We start from the raw sequence: 26585 nt of genomic DNA on the forward strand, positions 1-26585 counted from the left end.
CGCGGCAAACGCGGAGACTTACGCAAAAATGCTTGAAAACTGTTTTGGTCTGAAGGTTTGTGATTTTTATTTCTTGTATTTCATTGTAATTGCAATAATTGTCTATAAGCTATTCATTGTTATGTCTTCTTTTCACATATTAATCTATCATTTTCATTATGTTACTAAATTAAAATCTATTAATTTGGTTTTTTCGTTCATGTAATTTTTTTCATAAATTTTAGGTAACGAACGAGTTGAAGTATATTTGTTCGGATTGTGTAGAGAAACTGGAAAGTGCAGTTTCATTCAAAGATCAGACGTCAAAAAACGTGGCCATGTTACAAAGCATTAGAGGTGATTTTCGTTAATCATAATTATCAAACATTTACGTAAACATAAATTTGTATTTCGACTTTCCTAAAAACAATTTTTAAATTCTTCTATATTTTTTAAATTAATATACAATTTTACCAAAGGTAAAGGCAATAAACTTTTAACAGGTACGTAGAATAATTTGTTGATAATACGGGTAATTCAGTTGACCAATTACTATTTAAATTCCTAATTTGAATGTGTAACAAGTAATTTCATTGGTCTGTTATCGTGGTAAGGAGTAAATAAGCGGTCGTTTACTATTCAAATTCTTAATTTAAATTAGTGATTAACCATTTACTGCCGGAATGACACTGAAATAAGCTAATATTTCTTATATTTTCCAATCATAGCTCTTCTGATGATCATCCCTTTTTAACCGACTTTAAAAAAAGGGGAGGTTCTTAATTTGACAGTATTTTTTTGGGTGTGTGTATGTTACTCGATTACTATTTTGCGAACCGATTTTGATGATTATTTTTTGTACCATTTGAAGAAAATATTCCACCTATAACGATGGCAAATTAAGGGTGAATCAGTTTTATAAGATTTCTTAAGTTAAGCGTTAAGCGATTAATTTCATTAAAACTTGGCAAATAATTAATCATTGACAGCCTCTGTGGTCGAGTGGCTTGCACACCGGTGTCCATAGTGTCACCATCTCTCAGTTTCCGGGTTCCAGAAAAGTAACTTTTCTATATTGCCTCGGGTCTGGGTGTTTGTGGTACCGTCGTTTTCCGATTTCTATAACACAAGTGCTTTAGATATTTACTTTGGGATCAGAGCAACGTATGCGGTGTTGTCTAATATTTAATATTTTTATTTATACGTATTTAATTAATGTAATTCCACAAACGGTTGGCGCCGGTTTTTTTATAATAAAAGTTATATAATTGATTGGCCTCCCGTCTATTGCATAACCTTCTACTTTGACGTTGGCACCTATTATCAAAAAAACACATTTTTGTCAATATGACGTTTTAAAAAATGGCGGATTTTTAAGTTACGGTTTTTATACGTACTAATTTTTATTTAAGTATATTATGTTTCGAGGTTCTCAATTATTTGTTACCTTTTTAAGCTGATGGCTATGTAGCCACTGCTCAATAAATAAACTATAATAATAACAATATTAGGTCACTCGCTTCACATGGATACTTATCTCATTATATTACTAACATCAATAAAATAGCAACGTTTGTTCCATTAATTTTTATGATTCATCAGATTTTAAATTTCGTACAAAAATAAAAATATTTAAATAAATCGCTATAAACGGTGACAACTCTGTGTGGTACCAAAAGCAAGGTCTAGCGTAAATATCACTCCGATTCAAAGCGCAGGAGCGGGGGGACGTTGGGAAGGACGTTTGCACGTTTGAATTTACTACTCATCGAGTATATAACCAGAAATAGAGACGACACGTCATTTAATTTGTTTGAAAATTATTCTGCCAAATCATTACGGTGGCAACTGCGCTCAAATTGGTCAGCCCGAATTCGAAACAATAGACAGGTGTCGTAAATTGTTTTACTTCACATGGACTAGTTTAACTAGAGCTTTGCTACAATGGACGAAAATGGAACAATGACATATTTAATATTTATATGTATACCAATGAAATGTGATTCGGTTTGTTTGTAATTAGATGTTTTACTGCTTTTTCCCACACCAACGAATGGAACAGCCCCCCATTTTTAGAGATACTATCTTTATTACAATAAAATACAGAATATTTTTGGAATATACGGAGACGTACACACAGGTCAGTTGTTGGTGCTGTACTATATTTCAGCTTTCTAATTTGTGACTTCAGTGCAAACGAGAGTGATATTTAAAAGTGATATATAAGGTCCTAATGAGTTGCCAGGGATGGATGGCCTTTATTTCGTCTCTATTTTTTTTGGTTATTTACTCGATTTTGTTACTGAATGCAGATCTAAAAAGTGTCAGATAGTACCAACAAATTTTTAAGTTTATTGTGGTAAATTTATTACCGACGTTTTGTCGTGTCTAGTCATGAAACAAAAGTTGTTGTTTATGATGTTAATAACATAATCCTGGGTGGTTGTTAGTATTTTACAAAATAACCCCGTTTATAGGCGGAATGTGTACACTACAGAAGCTCAGCAGTATTTTTTATTTTTTCCTGTGCCATAGACTTAGGAATCTGTAATAATAACGCACATACTCAACATAGTCCCGCACTAGGGAAACCCTGTGTCGCGGGTGCCATGGACACACACATAGACAACCTCAAATTACACCCAAACTCACGAGAGAAATAAATGCACGCCATACAAATATTTCTCCCGGCCCGGGGATCCTGAGACCTCTGCGTGGCAGTCCGGTATGGTAACCGTTCGGCCACGGAGGCAGTTAAACTACAACTATACTACAACTTTGGTTGATTCAAAAAAAAATTATAGTAAAATTGACGATATACACTTATTACTATACGGTATGCTAAAAATTGTCATGATAGAAAAAAACAACAAAGTCACATCCAAATTTTAAAACCGATGTATATTGATTTTTTAAATATCCACTGTATTTAACAGAACACGTATATTATACGCTTACAGCAGATTATACTACATACGTTATTCAAATGGCTTTAATTTAGTTTGTAATAAAAATAATTCTGAAATAAAACCGGTGTCCTTGCCACTCGATTTGAACAAAATGAACCGTATTAGTACGGGAAAAGTTTGAATTCGAGCAGAGGTAGTCATGGTAACTTCTTAACCTCTAATATTTTGGGTCGTTCGAAATTCAAAATTTGGACATTTTCACGTTTCAAAGTGCATCTATGTATGGTTGGGAACCGGAGTGATTCCGTTCAGAAATCGCGCAGTTGAGTGAATGCCAAGTTTCATTCGATGAGATTCGATTTATGTAGATATGAATATAAATAGTCACTGTCATGATCAGCAGACGAAGAATACCTCGACGAGTCGATCCTCGAAGAAGAGGACTCTGTCAACTCTGAGAACAAAATGCAGAAAGTGGTGATCGTGAGGAAGAACGAGGGAGATGACGAGAACAATGACGAAGACGTTGACGGTAAGTATATAGCTAAGTATATTCTGGGACTGATAGCGGTAGTACAGATACTATATTAATTTAATTATAATAATTAGCGTGTAATAATTGAATCTAAAAACCTTTCATATACGGTACAATTTACAATGCCTTTTTTATCTGTTCCCTCTATGCTAAGGATCGTATCTAAACATCACGTACTATCGAAATGTACTCTAATATATGAATCTGTAGATAAACACAACTGGGTTTAGTGCTTTGAAGTTTTATTAGATTGTAAGGCTCAGCAGAGTCGAAATCAGAGGCGCAGAGTCGAAGCGTCGCGACGCGTCATGTTTTTCACCTATAGCATATTCATCTTTCTTTTCCAATTATAAAGGTACAAATTTGTGTTATGCAAATATGGACGCAAGTCGCCGTGCGTTACACGCGCGTCAGTTGAGCGTAAGGGTGCGTACAAACCTGGCGAATGCGTCTCGAATGCGATCCTTGCGTGAGGTGTGATTACACAGGCGCACTTACTGCAGCGCATTCCCCAGATATATTTAATTCTTAGGGTGAGTACAAATCTGGCGACTGCGCCTGTTTGTGAAAAGCTCTCAAGCTCCACTCATGCATTTCGTAATGCGATCCTTGCGTGAGATGTGATTACAAAGGCGTACTTATTGCACGCAGCAATAGGTTTGATATTTAATTCTGAGGGTGAGTATCAACATGGCGAATGCGCCTGTTTGCGAAACGCTCGCTAGCTGTACACGTGTGTTACGTTGTGCGGCAAGAAAAAGATGCAGCAAGCGGCAGTGGTGACGGAGGGCGACGTCGAGCTGCGCCGATCTGCGCCGGGTGCACTTCATAAAATGCAATTAAATATAGAACATATTCTCTACTGAAGTATGTATATTTGTTCTAACAAAAGAATAATGCCGGAATGTGCTCCGCCTATCGAACTAGTGTAAACGCGCCATGATGTTCGCCCCGTCACTTGATAGGTACTAACCCATAAAACAAACATAAATATTGGATTATATTTTTTTTTACAATATCAAGTCGCGGTGACGGGACGAACAAGTCGTGCGCCTAATGGTAACGCCTGTTCATAACAGTTGCAGTGCCACTTAGAGCTTTAAATCGTAAAACTCATATCTTTTGAGCATTGCCACTACATCTGTCACCTAGAGACATGGGTTGACAAGTCCCATATGCCTATAATTTCACCCTTCGCAACTGGAACGCAGTAGGAAATGCTCAGTTTTTCGGCAGAAATAGATAAGGTGGCCGTACTTCCCTGAAAGAAATCTTTCACAGGAAGCTCTACTACTACTAAAATTTTACGGAGTGCGCTCTCCCAAAGGAAGATTTGTGCGATTCTGTGTCTTAAATATCTTGCACTTTACCCAGTTCATCCAGTAAGTAGTAACTAGGTATTTTCTTCTACATGAAATAGACGAAGATGAAGAACATGCAATTCAAGCACTCGACGAAACAACATGCATCTACTGTGATCTGCAGCTAGCCACTGTATCGGAGCTGCACGCGCACATTCGTGCGGTGCACGCTTTAGAACCACGCACTGGACGCGCATTGCGCGAGTGTCCTCTGTGTGCCGTGCCGCTGGCTGATCTTGCTGATCATCTGAATAGGTAAGTATCAATTCATATGTGTAGGAAATGAAACTATTTTTCCGGTTGACGATCAACCGTGACCATGGGACCTGTAAAGGGCCCGAAGCGTTGGTTTGTTTGAAAAAACATATATACGCGATTTAAATCCGGAAAAATAGTACAATTTCCTATAATAATAATAATGTATTTATTGAAGGCATGTTCAATGTATTGTAATTTTACAGTACATAGAACATGCATGCTGTTGTGCGTGCATGAGTTCGTGTGTGTCTGTGTATGTAGGTGTGTGTGTGTTTGTTTGTGCGCTTAATTTAATTTCATTAAAAGTAGTACCTACCTACATTTATTTAGTGACTTTCAATTTGCAACATTGCAATCAATGCTTGCATAAATTATATATGAAAATTATACGTAAAGACCCCATCAGATATTCTTTTCTTGATGTTCAAGTTAATCGTAAACGACATAAACATACCTACATTATAGATACGTTGTTTCGATCAATCTTCGCGACAAGTGGTCTCTTATATGGTGGCCATTAGACCAGCTAAACTCAACCTGCGGATCGAAATGTTGTTATTAAGGAAGGTGCTTTTTTAAACCGAACAGATGTCACGGTGTTAAGTCAGACGCGGAAGGCAGAGAGTACCCTTGCCACTTCTGCGACAACGTGTACTCCAGCCGAAAGGCGTGCTTTACGCATCTCAGGATGAAGCACGGATGTAAGCCTATAACTCATTTACACTTATCATAACAATTCAAGTCGTAGGTATATCGCCTTAAGTGATCCCCCACACTAGCGTCTTTCGAGCGTCATCGTCTTGCCAATGTCGATACAGCGTCAAATACGACGTCCGCGCGGCGCGGCATTACTGAGCGACTGCTGGGTGTCTCATCCGTCCGAAACAGTTCCTGTGAAATAAGTAATAATAACTGCCTCGGTGGCCGAACGGTTACCATGCCAGACATCCACGCAGAGGTCCTGGGATCGATTCCCGGGCCGGGAAAAATATTTGTATGGCCTACATTTATTTCTCTTCTTGATTTTGGGTGTAATTTGTGGTTGTCTATGTGTGTGTCCATGGCACCCGCGACACAGGGTTTTCCCTAGTGCGGGGCTATGTTGAGTGTGTACGTTATTATTATTATTAATACTCGACCAAATCAAGAGACAATGTCGTTAATGAGCAATAAAAAATAACTATATAACTAGTAACTATATTGGTAATGTCATTTTCGCACCACTTAGTAAATACCTACTCGCCAAAAAACAAACTATTAATAAGACGCTTCACCGATGCAACAGTAATGTTGAAAAGGTCAATATCATTGAAGCTATTATTCGTACGGAAGAGATATATGCATTCCGCCGAAAATTCGAAGAGGCCAGAGGTACGGAGTGAAGTGCATTAAACCTAAGAGGCTTTGTAGAGGCTCTAAGAGAAATCTTGGACACTAGTGCCGGGGAGTCCACGGCACCAGAAGCAATTTTTCGCAAAAATACTAGGTCTGCTATCTGACGTCGCACCTCTAGTGGCAAAAGATGATGTTTCTTCATTGACTTACAAATAAATGGACGACGGGTCTAATACAAAAACCACGAAAAAATGTCCCAAGTCAACCTATTCGAAATTTAAATTGTAATGTCATCGCAGTATCGCGCTGTCAGTAGAACAAATGAAGACTAAAGCGGAGTGTCGCGCTCTGTATACGATTTTAGCGCCTTACAAGTGCGGACACTTTTTAGCGCGGACCCGACGTCCATATAATTGTAAGTCAATGTGTTTCTTACATAATATATCAATTATTGTCAAATAAGTAATACTTGACCGTATTACTTAAAAGACACTACATTATGCATTGACTTACAAATAAATGGACGACGGGTCTAATACAAAAACCACGCAAAAAATGTCCCAAGTCAACCTATTTAAACGTAGTGACATGTAAAGGAATACGAAAAAGCTAAAACGTTGAATTTAAATTGTAATGTCATCGCAGTACTGTCTAATTTTGCTTGCTTCGCTGTCAGTCGAACAAACGAAGACTAAGCGTGAATGACGCTCTGTATACGATTTTAACGCCCTATAAGTTTGGACACTTTTTAGCGCGGACCCGACGTCCATATAATTGTAAGTCAATGACATTATGCAAACGAAACATCATATGACATTGTTTGGTCGAGTATTACCTACTTATTTGACATTATTCGAAAGATTCAAACTCAAAGTAACAAACCTTTTATTCCATATTCAAAGTAAACTTACAATTGCGAACGCCATTTTTAAGCTACTGCTAGTTCACTGTGCTGACTACTCTGAGAAGTACGAGCAAGAAACTCTAACCCCCCGTTCACACAGCATTGCACTGTACGTTTTTTTGCAGAACAAACACCGTGTGAACGGTTCTTTATCTGCCGTCCACTAAAACACGGCTAGGTGACAAATGGTGAAATATCCGTTTTAAATAGCAAAATTTCGGCCATACCGACAACGCAGTTGTACCTGTCTCGACTGCATTACTCCACGAAGTCTGAGGATATAGTGGAGTATATCCGGTTGAAAGCCCAATTCACCCTGAGGGTCGAACGTTTGGAGTCTCGCCACAACGTTAACTTTAATTCGTTTGTGGTGAGGGTCCCAACGGTCCATCTGTCGACCTTCATGCAGGTAGAGTTTTGGCCGAAGGGTGTCATGTTCCGGCGGTTCAGAGGAACGATACATGACACTTGTTTGCGTCGCACGTCGCCGAATAGTAATTCGTGTAAATAGTTAATAAGTTTATATTATTTTATATGTATGTTAGTCTGTAAGGTATGTATCAATAATAATAATATGTATGTTAGTCTGTAAAGTATTTGTTATATGGGCCTTAGTTGCTTGAAATAAATGAATAAATAAATAAATAAATAAAAAAAATCTTCTCTTTTAAAACAGTTATAATTAGTTAACGATGTTCGACTTATTGGAACTTACCCTAACGACGCATAGCTAAAATATCATTAAACAATTTCAATAATCTAAAACTGGGTTATTGTTTTTATGACAAAACGTGCAGTACAATGCCGTGTGAACGGGTGGTTAGGATTGCTCTTTTCAAATAAACTTAAATGCTATGGAAAACACTTTTAACCTGAGTGGAAACTGGAGCCATATCGTCTTTTGATACATCTTTATCTTATACTAGTCTCTTTAGGCAAAACCCCCACTGGAGTGAACGTCTTCCCTACTATATTAACACTGCTTTTTTTTACGTACAATTGACTTTCGTGATTGTGTCCTTGTTATAAGCAGTAAAACTGTACAACGACCAGACACCAAAATGTGTTCACCGCGAGCGCAAGAAGTGTCACCTGTGCAATAGAGACTTTAGCCAGAAGCAAATCCTGAACAAGCACCTGTGGAAGGCCCACGGCATTGAGGTGAGGTCTCACTATTCTTTATTTATTACTAGCTAGTGTCCGCGACTTTGTCTGCGAAGAACATCGAGTATATAACCAGAAATATCATTGAATTTGTTTGAAAACTATTCTGCCACATCATTACGGTGACAACTGCGTTCCGATTGGCCAGCCAGAATTCGAAACAATTGACGGGTGTCATCAATTTTTTACTTCAAAATGACCAGTTTTGCTAATGGACGAAAATTGCAAAATTACATATTTAATGATGAATTACCGATGAAATGTGATTCCGATTGTTTTGTAATTAGATGTTTTGCTGTTTTTCCCACACCATCGAATAGAACAGCCCCCATTGTTAGAGATATTAACTTTATTACAATAAATACAGAATATTTTTGGAATATATGGAGACGTACACACAGGTCAGTTGTTGGCGCTGTACTATTTCAGCTTTCTAATTTGTAATTTCAGCGCAAACGAGAGTTGATGTTTAAAAGTGATATAAGGCCCATTTGCCTGATGAGTTGCCAGGGATGGATGGCCCTATTTCGTCTCTATTTCTGGTTATTTACTCGATGGCGTAGAATACGTACTTGCGAGTAGCCTATTGTAAGTACTACACAATTTTCTTTATTAATATTTTTCTTTTAAACCTAACTTAACCTAACCTTTTTTTTTTAACGCGGGGAAATCTATCATGGATACCTTCCGTCTGGGGATACAGACTCCTACTCACTAAAACCCCGCGGCACCCGTCTCTGCACCGTGTGCTGGGTCTTGGAGGCGCCGAAGCATTCTTCCAAAACCCAGCGGTGCCTACCCGTTTCCGGGCTCACCTCGCTAAGAAGGAAGGAGAGGAGCTATTCCTTCCTTCATAGCCTACTGAGAGGCGCGCGCGGGTGCACGCGACGCCGTCTCGAGCCACACGCAGACGACGAACGTGTATCCCCACGTTCATCGCCGTGGCTCCTACGGGGGAAGGTGGTGACCAAAGTCGCGCCTCCTTCTCCGCAGCCGCAGCCTCTCTGTCTCTCTCCGCCGCCTCTTTCTGCAAAAGGACGGTTTCACAGAAAGTGAGGACCGCTTTCCAGGACCTCTCGCTGTCGACCATGGCGCGAACCACGATCGGCAGAGAGAGATCCCAACTTAACCTAACCTAACCGAACCTAATCGTGTTTTGGCGATAAACATCCAACATATCCTTAAAGAACAACGGTTTCGTTATTCGGTGTAATGAAAATTCGAACATACGTTATTTCGGAAAAAAATATTCGAATTTGTTACCCTTTTGAGGTTACATTTTTACAAGGCCCTCTACTGCTACTAAAAAATGTTACATACATAATGTGATCCATCTTGTAAGGATGTTTTTTCACATATGGTCGCGGTAAGTTCGTTTTCCAGCAACGGCAACTTTTGAAAAGTCTTTGAATGCAGTATTACTTACTTTTAAAAATAAAATAATGTGTCCATGAAACAAAACAACCTATCTACAATATTTGAAGTGCTTTTCCACCGTGTCCCATAACCGTGGGTTAGCTGTATAGTGGGCGCTATATCAACTGCGCAAAAGCGATTTCTGTGGAAAACAAATACTGAATAAAGACCAAAGGAATAAGGTCAGGCTGAAAATGAGCACCGCCTGGCACACAGCCCTGTTCCTTCCACGCACTGTTGTTAACCGACTTAATAAAAAAGAAGGAGGTTTTTAATTCGACTGCTTTTTTTGTATGTAATGATAACTCTCATTTGTGGACCGATTTTCAGGATACTTTTTTTTGTTGGAAAGAGGGTACCTCATTATTGGTCCCAATTATATAACTATGTAATATAATACTGCCTCCGTGGCCAAACGATTACTGTTCAGGACCGACGCTCTTCGATCCTCTGCTTTAATCTTCCTTGGATAATAAAAACTTCTTATTTTTAAAGTGGACTGTATATATTCATGTAAACTTACAAAACAAGTGTTTCTTAGAAGAGTGATGAAAAGTGAATGAATAAAGTAACAATAATCGCTTATATTTATACCGGCACGATGTCTCCCACATCGTGCCGGTCCTATCAATGGGTCGCTACGCCGCTCGGCCAATCAGAGCTCTCGAATTAATCATTCTGTTCTGGACTCTGGCTCTGACCGGCCAGGCGCGTACGGCCGTCCGTAACAATTACCATGCCGGAGTGCTACGCAGAGGTCCCAGGTTCGAATCCGGGCTGGGAGAAATATTTGTATGGCCCACATTTATTTCTCTCGTGAATTTGGGGCGTAATTTGTGGTTTTGTATGTGTGTCCATGGCACCCGCGGCACAGTTTCTCTCGTGCTGGGCTATGTTGAGTGTATGCGTTATTATTATTTAATTTTTAAGAAAATATTCCACCTCTAACGGTATGAATCCGGTTTCGCGCGCTTTCCGGTAACCGATTTCAATACAACTTGGCAAATAGATGTAATTCCACCATTGACTTAGAAATAAATGGACGACGGGTCTAATACAAAAACCACGAAAAAAATGTCCCAAGTCAACCTATTTAAACGTAGTGACATGTAAAGGAATATGAAAAAGCTAAAACGTTAGATTTAAATTGTAATGTCATCGCAGTACTGTCTAATTTTGCTTGCTTCGCTGTCAGTCGAACAAACGAAGACTAAAGCGTGAATGACGCTCTGTATACGATTTTAACGCCCTATAAGTTCGGACACTTTTTAGCGCGGACCCGACGTCCATATAATTGTAAGTCAATGAATTCCACGAACTTTTGAGGACAGTTTTTTTAAACAAAAGTTATTAAAAATAATTTCTGTCTTTCTGGATTGTTGTGGTAAATAAATAGTTTAATGGTTTAAATGAAATGCTTTAACGTCTGATTGTTTCTTTCCATACCCCAGGTGGAAAAACGCAAAGCCTTCATCTGCCCCCTTTGCGAAGAACGAGTTTCATACGGACAGCACTTTAGCGCTCACCTACTGCACCGGCACAAAGTGCACGAGCAAGTTGAACAGCTCGAATTCCATAATATGGATGGTAAATTGCAAAATGTGAATAGTTTGTAGTTGAGCTAAGGAAGCAAAGATAGGCAGTGGGTTAAAGCCTAATCAACCCGCCCAGGTTTTAACCTATTTCAGCACAAAATCGTGGACGGAAACCATACGCGTAAATTGATACGGAATTTATAATTACCATTATTGCCATCAAATATTTATTTTGAATGAAAAAAAAAAACTATTTGTAATTCTGTTGCATTTCCGATTCAGTATTGATAGCGACGAAAGGTGACAGATTGCAGTTTTAAATCTAATGTGCTCAGTGTTACCAGATGTGTAAGTTGCAATATAACTAATTTTTAAGGAAATTTTTCGGAAAGTACAATTACTAGGCGGAAGAGCTTCACTTCTGAAGCGCAACTGGATAATTTTTTTCTAATATAGGTACCATGTAATTCTATAAGTTTGATCGATTATTAGATAGTTAAAGGTTAGCAAAAGTAGTTTTTATTATTAAGTATATACAAATACACTGCTTTAAATGAAAATCGAGCAATTTATTCAAAATCTAGATGAGCTTTAAAATGCGCCATTTGAACCTTATGGACATGCCCGTTTTAAGGTTAGGGCATGCCTCCTCCATATTGCATCGGTCATCGGTCTTCTATAGAAAGTCTTTTTTAGACGAAAAGAGGCAACTCCACTTTGCAATCTAGTGGACACCACGGATTTATATATTTCATAAACTGGATCACGCACTTCGATATACTAATATTACAAATTTACACCTTATTCGGTTATGTTAAGATTTATTTTAAGTAAAAGTAAAAAACCGGGCCACGCGAGATAGTTTGAAGTAGTTGTCTGTCCTTGTCTAACAAGTTGCCAACGCTAAATAAAATCATCTTAGGTAGTGTCTACCAAACTTTTTCAAATTTTGGTTAAATAAAATTAGCTTAAAGGTAATATGCTTTTACTGTAATAATACAATAAATATATATCAACAATGACACCTTCTATTATGAAGTGTCATATCAAATAAGTATACTAATTTATATTATGAAATAATATTAGTAGTTCTGGTCATCCATAAGCGGCCACATTTTCTGTAAAAATAAAAAGTTAAAAACAATATGGCTGGATGAAACATGAATGAAAGAGACGCAATACTACTTTGAAGCCTCTCACTCTGCTCGTTTTATTAATATAGTGCGCGATCCAGTTAATATACAAGTCCGTGGTGGACACCCACTTGCTATTTTTATGAAAATCGATTTAAGGGTTACTAACGATTTTTTTATTCGTTTCAATGCGATTTCCAAGTGAATCGATCCAATTGAAATGCAAAATATGTAAGCAAGAAATAAACATTTCATAATAGTGTCATCTACATTTGAACAAAACTCGATTTACAAATATAAGGTGCTCGCTAATTGGGTCTGTTCCACTAGTCCCTACCAGCTGTATCCATAGTGGGGACCAGTGAATTATTGGTCAAGGTACGCCAGACGTAAGACAAAGGCATTCCTTTCCTGTACATCGTGTCGGGAAGCTCCTTTCGTGTACTCCAAAAGCCCTCTCGCCTCTTAGCGATTGGCTTCTTCATTGACGGAGCAAAAACTCAGGCTTTGATAGAAAAACTTTTACATCTTTTGTTATAATATTTTTACTTTCTCATAGTTTTACTCCTTTATTCAGGCAGCGTGAAAAAAGAGAAAATAAATCCCACCCTTTTGAGAAGTTTGAAATACAGAGTGCAATTTTATTTAGCTGCAACATATATCGTTCCCTTTTTTTGCGACGCCTTTTACATTGAAAACAAATTATTACCAGCTAAATAAATTGCACCCTTGTTTCAGACTTTATAATATACAAAAACGCGATTCAAGAGAAAAGTAAATATCGGTATAGAAAAACTACAGCTTCGAAGCAAACTATAGACGGGATACGGTCTCACTACATGTGCAGCCAGAGCGGCGTATATGTCTATCAGGTAGGGGCGTTTGTGGCCAAAATGTAGGGGCAAATTTTCTATTGCAGAATTTTTGCTATTCAAAAATGCGATACAAGAAGAGACGAAGTACAGATTTAGGAAGATATCGGCGAGTCGACAAGTCATCGATGGTATCAGGTCTAATTATATGTGCAGTCAATCTGGAGTTTATGTCTATCAGGTATTTTTAAGTTATAGCTATTTCTTTTACATGCAACACCGTTATGTTATCACTTCATGTTTCGTGACATATTCCACAGCTGAAAAGCCATGAGGAGCCGTTAGTAAAGTTCAATGTTGCCAGGGCTCGTATGTGGAAAATTGTATTTCGTTCCCTGGAAAGGTACATTATTGCTGCGAAATGCAATGGAATATTATTTATTGCACACAAGAACAAATCCTTTTTTTAAGCCCAGCACTGGGTAAACACTGCACCTATCGCGGATGCCATGGACACATACATAGATAACCATAAAATACACCCAAACTCACGAGAGATTCAAATGTAGGCCATACAAATATTTGTCCCGGCCCGGGAACCGAACCCGGGACCTCTGCGTGATAGTTCAGCATGGTAACCGTACAGCCACAGAGGCAATTAAAATACAGAACAAAAAACTATAGACTGGTACAACAGGCGACCTTACTGCTAAATAGCAATCTCCTGTTTTACAGCATAAACTTACAGATAATAATTAATTGTGGGCGCATCAAATGCTACTAAATACGAATTTTATACCCATATTACAATTGCACTAATACAAATAAATAAAATAAATACATTTAATAAATATTAACAAATTTAATAAATAAGTACTTACTTATATTGTAACCACACGGAAGTAAGAATAGAGAAAAGCAAAAGTTACATTTTCTTTTTTTTTTATCAAATTAAGTATTGACGACGCATGATTTAGACCTAAATCCTAAAAAAGAAGTAAGTGTGCTCAAGAAAAATGAAGCTGTAATTAGGACTGAGTATACTGACTGAGGTGACTAGTTTTGCCCTGCGACCCAGTAAAACTATTTCCAGAACTCCAGAAATAGAAAAAGTAATTAATTAATATTTAGTGGTTTTAATCACTATGTCACTCCTTGTATTTATATGTAGACATTTATTACTCATTTAGAACACCTTATGTCGACCATTGCTAATCCTTACAGAAACAAATAAAATACATTATAATAAGTAAATTATAATTTCTTTTCGTCCTTAAAAAACAACCTATATAAAAAAACCATCCATTATAATATGGCAGCTATCCGAACTATATTGCCCTCCTTCTCATAAGTAAGTAACGTAATCGAAATGTTTCTACTAAATCTACAACTCCCTAAGTGTTTTTTTTTATATCTTATTTAGCAGTTAGATCTGAGTGGCACTGCCACTTAGGCTTGCCAGATGGCCGGGAAATCCAAGACTGTCCCGGAATTTTTCATCTTGTCCCGTGTCCAGTAATTAACTTTACTGTCCCGGATTCCAGACAGTAGTTGTTACAAACTTACTAGAGTCATTTTCATTTCAAAGAAGTCCCCCAGACGAAGCGTTGTAGTCGTGCGAAGGAATGTCGAAATATTCATTGCGAATGTCGTAAAAAAGAAGAAACGAAGCATCCACTTTCGTAGCTAGATATAAAAAGAGAAAAAAGTAAGTCTTTTTCGTAACTGGAGTTTTTAATAACTAGTTACGAAACAGTGAAGGAAAAATCTTCTTTCGTAACCAAAAATCCTTTGGTCTATCTACGTAACTGTTTTTCATAACTTTTGTAAGTATTATTTGATTTTTAATTCGGGACTTATCGCGTATAAAACATATTTTAATTACCTCGACGTTTCGGACGTATTGCAACGTCCATTTTCATATATTTATTGCGCATAGTAGAAATGTCCCGGAAATGATAAGTCAGTATCTGGCAACCCTATTGCCACATGAGTCGTCACCCTGAGACATTAGTTGATTAGTCTCATGCACTTTGTGGTCTCATGTGCCTGTTTTTCACCGACTACTTTATATGCAGGGTAAAGGTAAGCGACCTGCGCCCGAGCGTCAAATCTACAAGACTGGGAAGGCGTGTCCCGCGCATATGATCGTCACGGAGACCCTCGAGCGTGTGCTTGTCACGTTTTATAAGACTCACGTGGGACATGGACGTGAGTAACGCCTTTTTAACCGACTTTAAAAAAGGTGGAGGTTTTTAATTCGACTGTCTTTTTTTGTATCTATTTTTGAACCGATTTCGATGATTCTTTTGTTTGTTGGAAAGAGGATACCTCAGAATTGGTCCCTTTTAAATTTGTAGAAAATATTCCATCTCCAAGGGTGGTAAACTAGGGGATACCGTACTTGTCTTATGTATGTTTCCTATGTACAGGGTCAACAGCACGTCAAGCTTTACACTTAAGACTTAAATCAAACTCTATGCCGCTTACGATAAGAACGGTCCAAAGTACAAAGTGTCAAGCTTGATGTGCTCTTGACTGTACAACAATCGCAAAAACTTAAGAAATTGTAATTTTTGTTTTTAATTTTTTATTCTCTCCTTTTATATCTCCTTTATTGTTATAAAAATAATTGATAAATATAGGTTATACAAGAAAATCGATGAAAATATTTCTTCCAGTCTGCCCCTACTATGAACCACGTGAACCGAAAAAACCTAAAATGGAAACGATCACGAACGTTCTCGAAATCGAAGATTCGCTCAAATCCGAAACGGAAGCTAAAGAAGAGGAAGAGAACGGTTCACTCGCGTGGATATGCGACACATGCGGCATGGGTTTCTTGGACGTCGAGCAGTTTAAAGATCATATCGCTGCGCATGCGCCGAAGTTGCTCCCCTGCCAGTATTGTGACAATGTAAGTAATAGAATAGTTATCGAGAATTTGATACGTACAGCTCCCATACCTTTTCTAAATAACTTTTGATTATAGTGACCCTCCCTACTTATCTATCAGTGCGCGCAACAGGAACCTTATAAGTTCAGGTTCTGACCCCAGACCAGCCAGTGTACAGGGTTCTATGGCGCACATTTATTTCTCTCGTGAGTTTGGATGTAATTTGTGGTTGTCTATGCGTGTCCATGGCACCCGCGACACAGGGTTTCCCTAGTGCGGGGCTAAGTTCATTGCGTGCGTTTATTATTTATCTGGTTCTCAAGAGGCTAGTGCCTCGCGTGAGCGACAGGAGTTGCGGGCACCAGCTAGGGTATGAAATAAAAGGTTAATTGAGTTCGTGTTGTTTTTATTGCAGGTTTTCGAAAACATAGAAGCATGGACACACCACATTCAAGAACACAGTAGTGGAAATATAATATTCAAGAAAAACTTTTACAACTTATAAGAAAAAAATGTTTATTCTTATACTATTAGAGCCAAGTATAATATTTTGTTTTAGTTTATACCTTAATAACACTGAATGAAGTTACGATTTTATTTTTTTGCTAATTAAATAGGGAAATATACCTTCGTGCCTGAAGATCGTTGTTGGAAATAAATGTTTTTAAATAAATCATTGTTTTTATTATACGCCATGCCGAATTATTTATACTTGATGCATTATATAAATTAATTCATTACAATTATACTATTAATTGTAATCTTAATTCAATTTAATTCTTAATTATTGACTTCATTAATAATAATACATTTCCGTTAATAAATTATTATTTATTAACGGAAATTATATTTTTATTTTATACCGTTATTAATTTTATTATGTATCGTAATAAGTAATATTCAATTTATTAATTTTATAACTTTATTTATTTATACCAACAAACTATACTGCCAATTTTAAAAACCGATTTTTTTTATGATACATAGTGATGGGACGAACAAGTCGGGGGGCCCCCTCCGTCCCTTTGAATCCCCTCGCGTTCTCTTTTCTGACAAAGAAATTGGTGACACGGTAAAAGGTTTTGATACAAAGAAAAATACATTGTTATTTGAGCATTTATTTTATTAAGCGTTCATCGTTTTAATTAAAAATTAGTCTATAGTTTGGCTAATATGAACTCGGGACTAGACAATTTTAAAAGTGATTTACAAAAATAACACTGCATTGTTAGGGTCAACACTTACAGATCAGCTTTGCATATAAATTCCTACAACGCACTAAAATTTCTGGTGGGCAGTATTGAATTTATAAAAATTATAATACGTCTGCGCCTTTTATAAATTTGTAATGTAAGTTGACTCACGGCGCCGTAGCAAAACTTGATTTCGAAGGGTCTAGAGACAAAACCCAATAAAAATATAATTACGTTACCTGAGAGACACTGTGTCAGCCGGTGTCCCTAACAATATTGGTAAAAAGAAATTTATAACGTTTTATAATTTTTTCTATTTTTTTTTTAATGATGGTTGAAAACAGCTGCGCATTAGAACCAAAATCATTAGTTACACCTTGTATCTAAGATGCGTAACGGGTATTTGCTCCCACAACAGAAAAGTGAAAGAAATAATAAATTATAGAACTCATTTTACGAAAACTCATACACTTATTGGGTTTTTCCTTGGACCTATCAGATTATAACACTATAATCTGGTAGCTCTGACAGCGCGTCGTATGGTCCTCGACACAAACAAAAACTCATTTTTTCCATTTTAGCGTGATGCTGACTAATAAGCATTAACCCTTATTTTAAATAACAATTACTAATACTACCAAATCACAATAAAAAGGAAGTAAAGCGTAATCCTACACGTTAAAATAAAACAAAAATACAACATCACAAACTTCTACAAAATTGTCGAATTTGTATTTTTAAAGTTAAGGCCAAATAAAGAATAGTCTACCAAGCTCCACACAAGAATATTTCCACCTTCCACCACCAAGATTGGTATTGCCTGTTTTACAAGCAATCCAAAATAGAAAAAGCTTTATGTCCCATGCGAAACGTCTTCTCCGCCCTTATACCGTTGATATAACATTTCTGCGTTAATGGCTATGGTGGTCACTACTAAACAGCGTCTAATAATTTTTGTCACATAATCTATGCGGTCAAGTATAATCCAAAGATCATTTTCGATTTATAAACCTACACTAGATTTTCAAAGTTAAATGTTATCATATATATTCTATACCTAGCGAGCTACACACTCCAAGCGACGTTTCCGGTTAAAATTGATAACATTGTCAACTTTGTTAAATGTGTATATCATAACAACCAGTGTGATATCTGCGAACACGCCATTTCTTCAAGAAAACAAACCTCTTTTGCACGACATTAAAAAAATATTACAAACATTTTTCACCGTCTCATACAAACAACGACTGTTAATTTTATATGGAAATCTAAAAAGAAATACGTCAATTATTTTCGGGTAAATTAAAACTTGCCGTACAAACCGTGCCGCACAGCGCTCGGTGTGTGGAAACACTTAAGTCAAATTATGTCAAAAGCACGTACAAACAAAAAATATATCGTCATATTTGTAATTATAACTTTTTTAAATAGAATTAATTTGTTTTAAAATATTCGCTCTTTAATAACGTTCCATATCATACAAACTTTTGTTATACATCGGCTATTAATTTCGTGTGGAAATTAAAACAAGGCAATTTTTTTGTTACGTTTCGGGTAAATTAAAACTTGTCAAAAACCGTGCCGCTCGGCGCTCGGTGTGTGAGAATTATGTCAAAAGCCCTATCTATCACTTATCACGTACTTTCAAACAGAGAATAAATCGTCATTTTTGTGTAACTATAACAATTTTTTTAATACAATAAATTTGTTTTAATATTTTCATTTGATAATGGTCCATAATAAATTCCTAAAACATTTTTTTTTAATTTTATTAAAACTTTACCTTTAATTTATTTACTATCCAGTCTATGTGCGGTGCGGTATTCTACGCTACTTTTTTTAATATAGTATACTTCGTGAATTATTTAATCCCAATTTTTCAAATACATTTTTTTAACTTCATAAATTCAAAAACTACTCTAATAAATAAAATCAACGGCACCTTATGTTAATGTAACAAGATAGATTTTTGCAAAACAAGATGGCCGATGATGCATTTTCATCGAGCATCTTGTAATGTAAATATAGTTTTGTGCATTTTGTAGAATAATTTACAAAATATTTAGTAAATTTACTATTACATCTAAAAAGTATTATAATTAGGAAATCCATTACTAATACAGACACAATAAGCACCCTACCATATTTACATAAAAATTCAATTATACTAATTTATTAAAAAAAAATTCTTCAAATCGGTATGCTAGTTACTAGTTTCTTAATTATTAAACCTATTATTCGATTAAAGAGAGAAGTAAGTTCGTTGCTATTTAATTAAAAGAAAAGATATTATTTTTCTTTTTTACAATTTATACTCCCGGTCACATAATTCGAATCACTTTGCATGTTTATTGTTAAAGGGACTAGAATACAAATAAAAATTAGCAATCAAACACAAACAAACCAAAAAAGTTACCATCAAAGAAGAAAAAGTTCTCCCCAGTCTTACAAATTCAAATCTTCAACAAGAACGTAACACATTTTAGTAGCACTAAATAGTGTATGAAACTAGCGCCACTAGATAGTGTACGAAAATTAGCAGTGGCGCTACTGCAGCATATCGTTTCGCAGAGTATCGTTTTTGATCAAATATGTTTTAAGCTTGGCATTTAATGTAAGGTGACTCGAATTGTGTCCAGGAGTGTACATACGCAATAAACAGAAAGCACGTCGGGCACTAATAAATATCATTCCATTTTGTCCAATACATAAACGTTTATACATCATTTTGCACGTCCAATGCGTGAACGTTCAATCTGTTTTAGTTGCCAATTCGTATCACTGTCCAACGCATTTCGCGTGTCCAATGCCCATGAATATTTACCTAATTTTACTTGTATGTCCAATCAAACATCCAGTTCATGTTGTGGTGCTCAACTTATCAAGACAATTATTTACCTACGTGTTAAGGTTCAGCTACTTTTAGTGTCCAATGCGTGAACGTTTAATTTTGTAGGCGCAATGAAACACTGAACCCGTTAATAGTTGTCCAAAGCGTGAACGTTCAATGTAGATTACTGTCCATGTTTTAAATGTTGGTGTATGTCAGCTCAGTACCAGCTGGCTTTATAGTCTTGATTGAGATGAGCAAGATTCGATTACTGCAAGAGAAAATTTGTATGATTTATTTGAAATTCTTTGGGGGAGGCCTGTGTCCAGCGGTGGACCTCTTTCGGCTGAAACGATGATGACGATGTTGTGTAACTTAATGAAAAAGGTTTACTCTATAACGCACACTCATAGCCCCGCACCAGGCCACATACAAATAGACAGTCACAAAGTACACACCCAAATTCAGGAGAGAAATAAATGTTGGCCATAGAAATATTTCTCTCCGCCCGAGAATCGAACCCGGGACCTCAGAGAAGGCAACAGAAATTGTCAAAATTAACTGCCTCCGTAACCGAACGGTTATTGCCACGCTGAGTCTAATTTGTGGTTGTCTATGTGTGTCCATGGCACCCGCGACACAGGGTTTCCCTAGCGCAGGGCTATGTTGAGAGTGTGAGTTATTATTATTATAATTCGTCATATTTTATTATTATTTAAAAAAGACGTTTGATATCTTACCTATACATGTCATCATTCAGCGCTTTTGCGGCAGTTGGGGCAAGTCTGCTGCTCCTGTAGCCAAGGCCCAATGCAGGCGACGTGGAAATTGTGAGCGCAGGGCAGCTGCATCAACGGCTGATCCTTCAGCATCACTTCGAAGCAGATTGAACATTCTTCAAGGGACCACGAGCGTTCACGGCTGCCGACAAATAATATAACGTTAATTTCACTGGTTTTTCTCCTGTACCACAGCTGAAATTTTTTGTAACAAAACAAATAATTAAAAAACCGCAAAACACAATAAACCGATATAGAATTTTCGTGCATTCTGCAAGAGAAACTAAAAAATCCCTGAATATAACTAATACGTCTGTCTACTTCTGACTTCTGATCTTTCATAGTTAAAACGCCTTTCGATTGTGTTCATTATCATATAAACAGAGTTCTTAAAATGATGGGGATAGGTGGGACTCCGAGCTGCTTGTTAGGTTCACCGAACTTCGTCCTGGGAGCTCGGTGAACTTAGTACCATGTATTCATCTCATTCATTCATTTTCATTTTTATTCTGTTACTTTTATACGAACAGTAGAATAGATAGCCTGTAATTAATTGTACTAACAAAATGGACTGTAAATTTTCAGCAATAAATTATTTGTTTTATTTTATAATTTTTGTTATTAAGTATTATATATATATATATATATATATATGTAATTTAAGTCTATTTTTAATCTAAGTTACAAATGACTTGTTTACATGTTTACATTACTACTATTCGAAGAGTCAGACAGAAGGTAGTCACAGGTCATGAATTTGTACCCGCTTTATATATAAGAAGACGAGACAGGCCATTAAAGAGGTGGACGATGATACCATAGAGCAGGGTTCCTTAAACCTTTTTCTAGTGATGGACCCCTCTCAAAATGTCGGAGTCCACGGCGCCTATCCGAGAAGATAAAAAACTAGGTTTAGGAAATGATAGTTTTATTTCCTAAACCTAGTTTTTTCGGGATTTAAATCGCGTATATTTGGTTTTTCAAACAAACCAACGTTTCGGGCCCTTTACAGGTCCCATGGTCCATGGTGGTACAGTCAACTAGGTTTAGCTTTTACTAGCTTATATTGTTTGCAATTCAAGTTTACTTAAGTACATATGAACAGTTAGTGAGACGACAGCTGTTCCATTATGTTAGGTAAGCTCGCCACGGACCCCCGGAGTTTATTCAGGGTTTCTTCACCTATGATCTATGGACCCCTAAGGAGTCCGTGTAGTGAACGTCGGGGGTCATTGGCAAGCCTACCAAACATAATGCATTGATATAAAAATTGGTATATATTATGTTGTGAGTAAATAGATACTACGCTCGTGGCTTTCTTCTTAATGAAAAGGTTAAGAACCCCTGCCGTAGAGGTAGCGGGAACGCTATGACCAAAATTCGTATAGACAGTGTTATTGGAAAAAGTTGGAGGAGACTATCACAGCTAAAGGCGGTCCTTACACATAACCAGTGGCGGATTTGCCCTAAGGCCCAGTAGACCCGGGCCTAGGGCGGCCAATCGTGACAAAAAATTCACTAATTAATGATAACAAAATAACTCAAAGTACCTAAATATTCTAAAGGCTCAGGCATATAATCACTACATCACTACATATTATCATTACCGCGTCTGCTGCGTATTATAGTTAACTAAATTTCTGAATCGATTTCGATAAAAGTTGGCAATAAAATAAACTCATGTAGTCTACCAGTATATGATGAGTGCTGAGAAAGGGGCGGCTGGTACTGACTACATAGCCTGGGGGGCCTAGGGCGACCAAGATTGCAAATCCGCCACTGCACATAACACTACTAACTGTAAATTAAGACAATACCTACAATCGAGTATATAACCAGAAATGGAGACTACATAAGGGTCATATATTCCTGGTAACACATTAGCGATACAGCTCTTATAAATATCAACTCTCGTTTGCACTGAAATATAGACAGGCCAACTACTAACCTGTGTGTAGTACAGGCAGCTTAGGTTTTGTAGTTAGAATTGTAAGAATAATAGAGTGTAGATGTCAAACAGACATCTAGGAGTTCTGGACTAAGCTTTGAAATTGAACACACCTATAAAGTTATAATTATGATATAATCGTCGTTTGGATTTATAAAGTACCTCTCGCTACGCTACTCAAGCTACGTCCCAAGTTATAGTACGTCTCTGTATATTCCAAAAAATATTCTGTATTTATTCTAATAAAGATAATATCTCTACCAATGCCGTGCTGTTCTATTCGGTGGTGTGGGAAAAACAGCAAAACATCTAATTACAAAACAAATGGAATCAAATTTCATCGGTACTTAAATATTTAATATGTAATTTTGCAATTTTCGTCCATTAGCAAAGCTCAAGTTAACTGGTCGATAGGAAGTAAAACAGTTGACGACACCCATTGACGACACCCGTCAATTGTTTCGAACTCGGGCTAGCCAATAGGAGCGCAGTTGTCACAGTAATGATATGGCAGAATAGTTTTCAAACAAATTAAATTACATTTCGCCTCTATTTCTGGTTATATACTCAATGATACCTACTAACAAACAGAATAAGCAAATAATAAACTATAAGTATTCTAATAAATAACTGATGACGCATATACACTAGGTCGATGGGCGCGACTTGCACGGATTTCTATGCGAGAATAGCAGTATCTCGCGTTTTATGTCGCTCTCGCTTTATGTCGCGCTAGCCCTACTGTCGACTAGGCATAACTACAGTCAGGCGATTCGTTCGCCCTCGGTATGCAACGGCCGAATACCTATCTACACGATCAGTTTGTTGAACGTGTCGAACGATTGGTTGCATGTCTATGCGTAAAACTTGTTTTAAAATATTTTGTGATTTCGGCGAAGGCGGCAGACGTCTCGGTGTAAACAGCCGAATCCACTGCGCCTTCTTAGGCACGGCGAAGTCGTCTGCCGAATGCGCCACTCGACCCCGTGTAAACACGATACAATTATTTATTTTCTACACTTGTCAGATACTTCACTGTAATAATAATATTATTACCATGCAAATTACTAACTACGACAATTACAAAACTGTTAAGTAACTATGCTTAGATAATACTGTGATACTAGCTAGATGTAGAAAACATGCTTAAAATGTTGTTATAAATGTTGTAACACAAAGGCAGGACTATTATAATACTTGAGCTAGCTAACGGCTGCAAGTTGAAAAACAACCGATTTTGATGATTCTTTTGGAAAGAGGGTACCACCTCGGTAGTGGTCACATTTAAATTTAAAGAAGATATTCCACCTCTAAGGGTGGCAAACTGGGAGATGAATCCAGTTTCGCGTACTTTCCGGTAACCGATTTCAATTAAACTTGGCAAATAGATGTAATTCCACGAATTTCTGAGGTCGGTTTTTTTAGTACTCAGATTATTATGATTGAAAAGATTGATATAGTAAGAGCTTATCAAGATTGACACTTTGGGCTTTGGACCGTTCTTATCGTAAGCGGCATAAAGATGTCATTGTGTTCAAAAAGTTTAGTACCGCACGTCGCCACTGGATGGCATTACGTGTATGCTGAAGCGCGCAAGCATTTTGCCATGATATTTAAATAAGGCTTTCGAAACATTTACTTTTCACCACACCGTCGCTACGCTAGAGGCCACTCCGATCCAGAGGGTATTGCACTCACACTCCACACGAAATGACCTCGCTTGGACGAAGAGTCCTTAGCTTATTGATTTTGATGGCCTTTCCCAATCGGAAACTGCGTCTTTTCCGAGTCGAGGCGCATAATTGCGATTCCCAACTGGCCGATCGGAGATTTTTGACATTTCTAATCGGAACAATAGTTGATTTAACTAGCAAATTAGAAAGATATAGTAGGAATCAGGTTCATCTTCTCGCTCGGAAAATCATCGGATTTCGAGACTCGGATGGGCTACCCGATCGGTTCGATTCCGACTTGAATGAAAACCAGGACGAAGTTCAGTGTGTACTCGCGCAAATTCTCTCTTACAGCACGTCCTTCTGACGGAAATGTCCTTTAGCGTCCTTAGCCGAGGTCTGTGTCCACCTGCACGCCTTCAGGACACACCGCCAACGAAGCTACGCTAACTTAGCTTAGCTCACGTAGCCGAGGCATCTATTCATATTTACTTCGGTTCACACCGCGAACTAAGCTTAACCGAGCTAACTAACCCAACGCTAAGTTATGTAAAATATGTCGCCTTCACCCCCGCACGTATCCACAGTCACTACTTACTACGTACTCTCTTAGCTTAGGTTTGCATGCAACTACGCGAGCTAAGTTAAGTGAGCTTAGCTGGCATAGTTGGTTGCATGCAACTACGTGAGCTAAGTGAGCTTAGATGGTACAATTGGTTACAAGCAACTACGTGAGCTAAGTCTGCTTAGCTGGCATAGTTGGTTGCATGCAACTACGTGAGCTAAGTGAGCTTAGCTGGCATAGTTGGTTGCATGCAACTATGTCAACTAAGTGAGCTTAGCTTAGCTTCGTTCGCGGTGTGGCCTGCGCTTTATACAGGTAAAGAGCCTTCATCTCGCCCTTTTGTTAGGTGGTGCAGTCAAGGTCATCAACATCTTTTTGAGTTTGATTAGCGGTGAATTGGTACTTTACTTTTGTAATACACAGTACAAATCGAAAATCTTAAGTGTCAAGTACCTGCTTTTGACCTTGAACGAGTGTCCTTTGTGTTACACATTTACACGTACGATAAAAGTAAATTAAAATAATATTTAATTATTAATTGTTATAACACGCAAAACATATGCAACAAAAAAAAACCACATGCATGAAAATATTCTCTTACAAGGCTTCTTGTCTTAGAATGGCCATTTGCTCCTCTTCGGTTCTGAAAATTGGTTTATTAAATGAAACTAATTATTTATATCGACTTATTGGGTTTTGCGATTGCTAAACAATGGAAATTTAACTATTTTTTTCGGGGTCTAAATCGCGTATATTTGTTTTTCCAAACAAACTAACATTTCGGGTCCCATGACTTCGGCTAATTGAGAGGCTGTGACGATGTGACCTTCTTACATCGTCATCCCACCTTTGTATTACCTTTTCTCTGGTTCCTAGCCACTTGTTTTCTAATTTTGAATCGTTCTTTAATTTCTTTGCCTCACCATCCTCATTTTGTTTCGTTCCGTCGTCACTCCCTGCTCAATCGCTGTAGCGAGCAGGTCGGCTGTAATTTTTAATTGCGTCTAATTTTGATCCTTTTACCAGTTCTCTATCTCTTACATAATAATTCTGTGTGCTTCGGCCATTTCGAGGTAAGTCTGGTTTAGTATTTAAGTGTTTTGTAGCGTTTTTTTATATACCTTTTCTTGTTACAGCCTTTTTTTACCTTTTAACTATGGTTAAATTTTTATGGACCGAAAGTATCCCATTTTGTTGCCGTGATCCTGGTTACGGCACATTAGTGGTTTACAACCTTTTCAAGGCTTATAGGTGACTCGGATTCAGTATAGGCAAAGCTGCAGAACATTGAACACCGCCGTAAAGTTGCCTGCTTATCAGTATTCTACGGGATATATCACAGAGTATGCAATCATAGTTT

General features: G+C 37.4%; 2 protein-coding genes across 4 annotated transcripts in view; one reads left to right on the forward strand and one right to left on the reverse strand.

Annotated features, from left to right (window-relative positions):
• Positions 1-256: 256 nt before the first annotated feature.
• LOC113229201 (zinc finger and BTB domain-containing protein 17-like) lies at positions 257-16859 on the forward strand. Of its 2 annotated transcripts, none has more exons than XM_026462722.1 (10): positions 257-336; positions 3292-3420; positions 4844-5039; positions 5631-5743; positions 8315-8442; positions 11313-11448; positions 13449-13582; positions 15420-15552; positions 16023-16258; positions 16653-16859. In XM_026462722.1, the coding sequence occupies exons 1-10, from the start codon at positions 318-320 to the stop codon at positions 16740-16742; spliced, it is 1314 nt and encodes a 437-aa protein (XP_026318507.1). In that variant the 5' UTR covers positions 257-317; the 3' UTR covers positions 16743-16859. The 2 variants fall into 2 exon arrangements, with proteins under 2 accessions (XP_026318507.1, XP_026318506.1); XM_026462721.1 differs by having other exon boundaries at positions 318-336; positions 3289-3420.
• Positions 16860-19538: 2679 nt separating this feature from the next.
• Positions 19539-26585, reverse strand: part of LOC113229195 (probable E3 ubiquitin-protein ligase RHY1A) — a 13211-nt gene continuing 6164 nt past the window's right edge. The window contains exons 3-5 of one of the 2 annotated variants that reach the window (XM_026462714.1): positions 25827-25868; positions 21001-21181; positions 19539-20531 (exon numbers count right to left, since the gene is read on the reverse strand). In XM_026462714.1, the coding sequence (XP_026318499.1) occupies positions 21013-21181; positions 25827-25868 (211 nt within the window). In that variant the 3' untranslated portion in view covers positions 19539-20531; positions 21001-21012. The remainder of the gene's footprint in view (positions 20532-21000; positions 21182-25826; positions 25869-26585) is intronic. The other variant, XM_026462715.1, reaches the window with a different exon arrangement.

The sequence above is a fragment of the Hyposmocoma kahamanoa genome, unplaced genomic scaffold (genome assembly GCF_003589595.1).
Source record: "Hyposmocoma kahamanoa isolate Upper Pololo Valley unplaced genomic scaffold, ASM358959v1 289, whole genome shotgun sequence".
NCBI lineage: Eukaryota > Metazoa > Arthropoda > Insecta > Lepidoptera > Cosmopterigidae > Hyposmocoma > Hyposmocoma kahamanoa.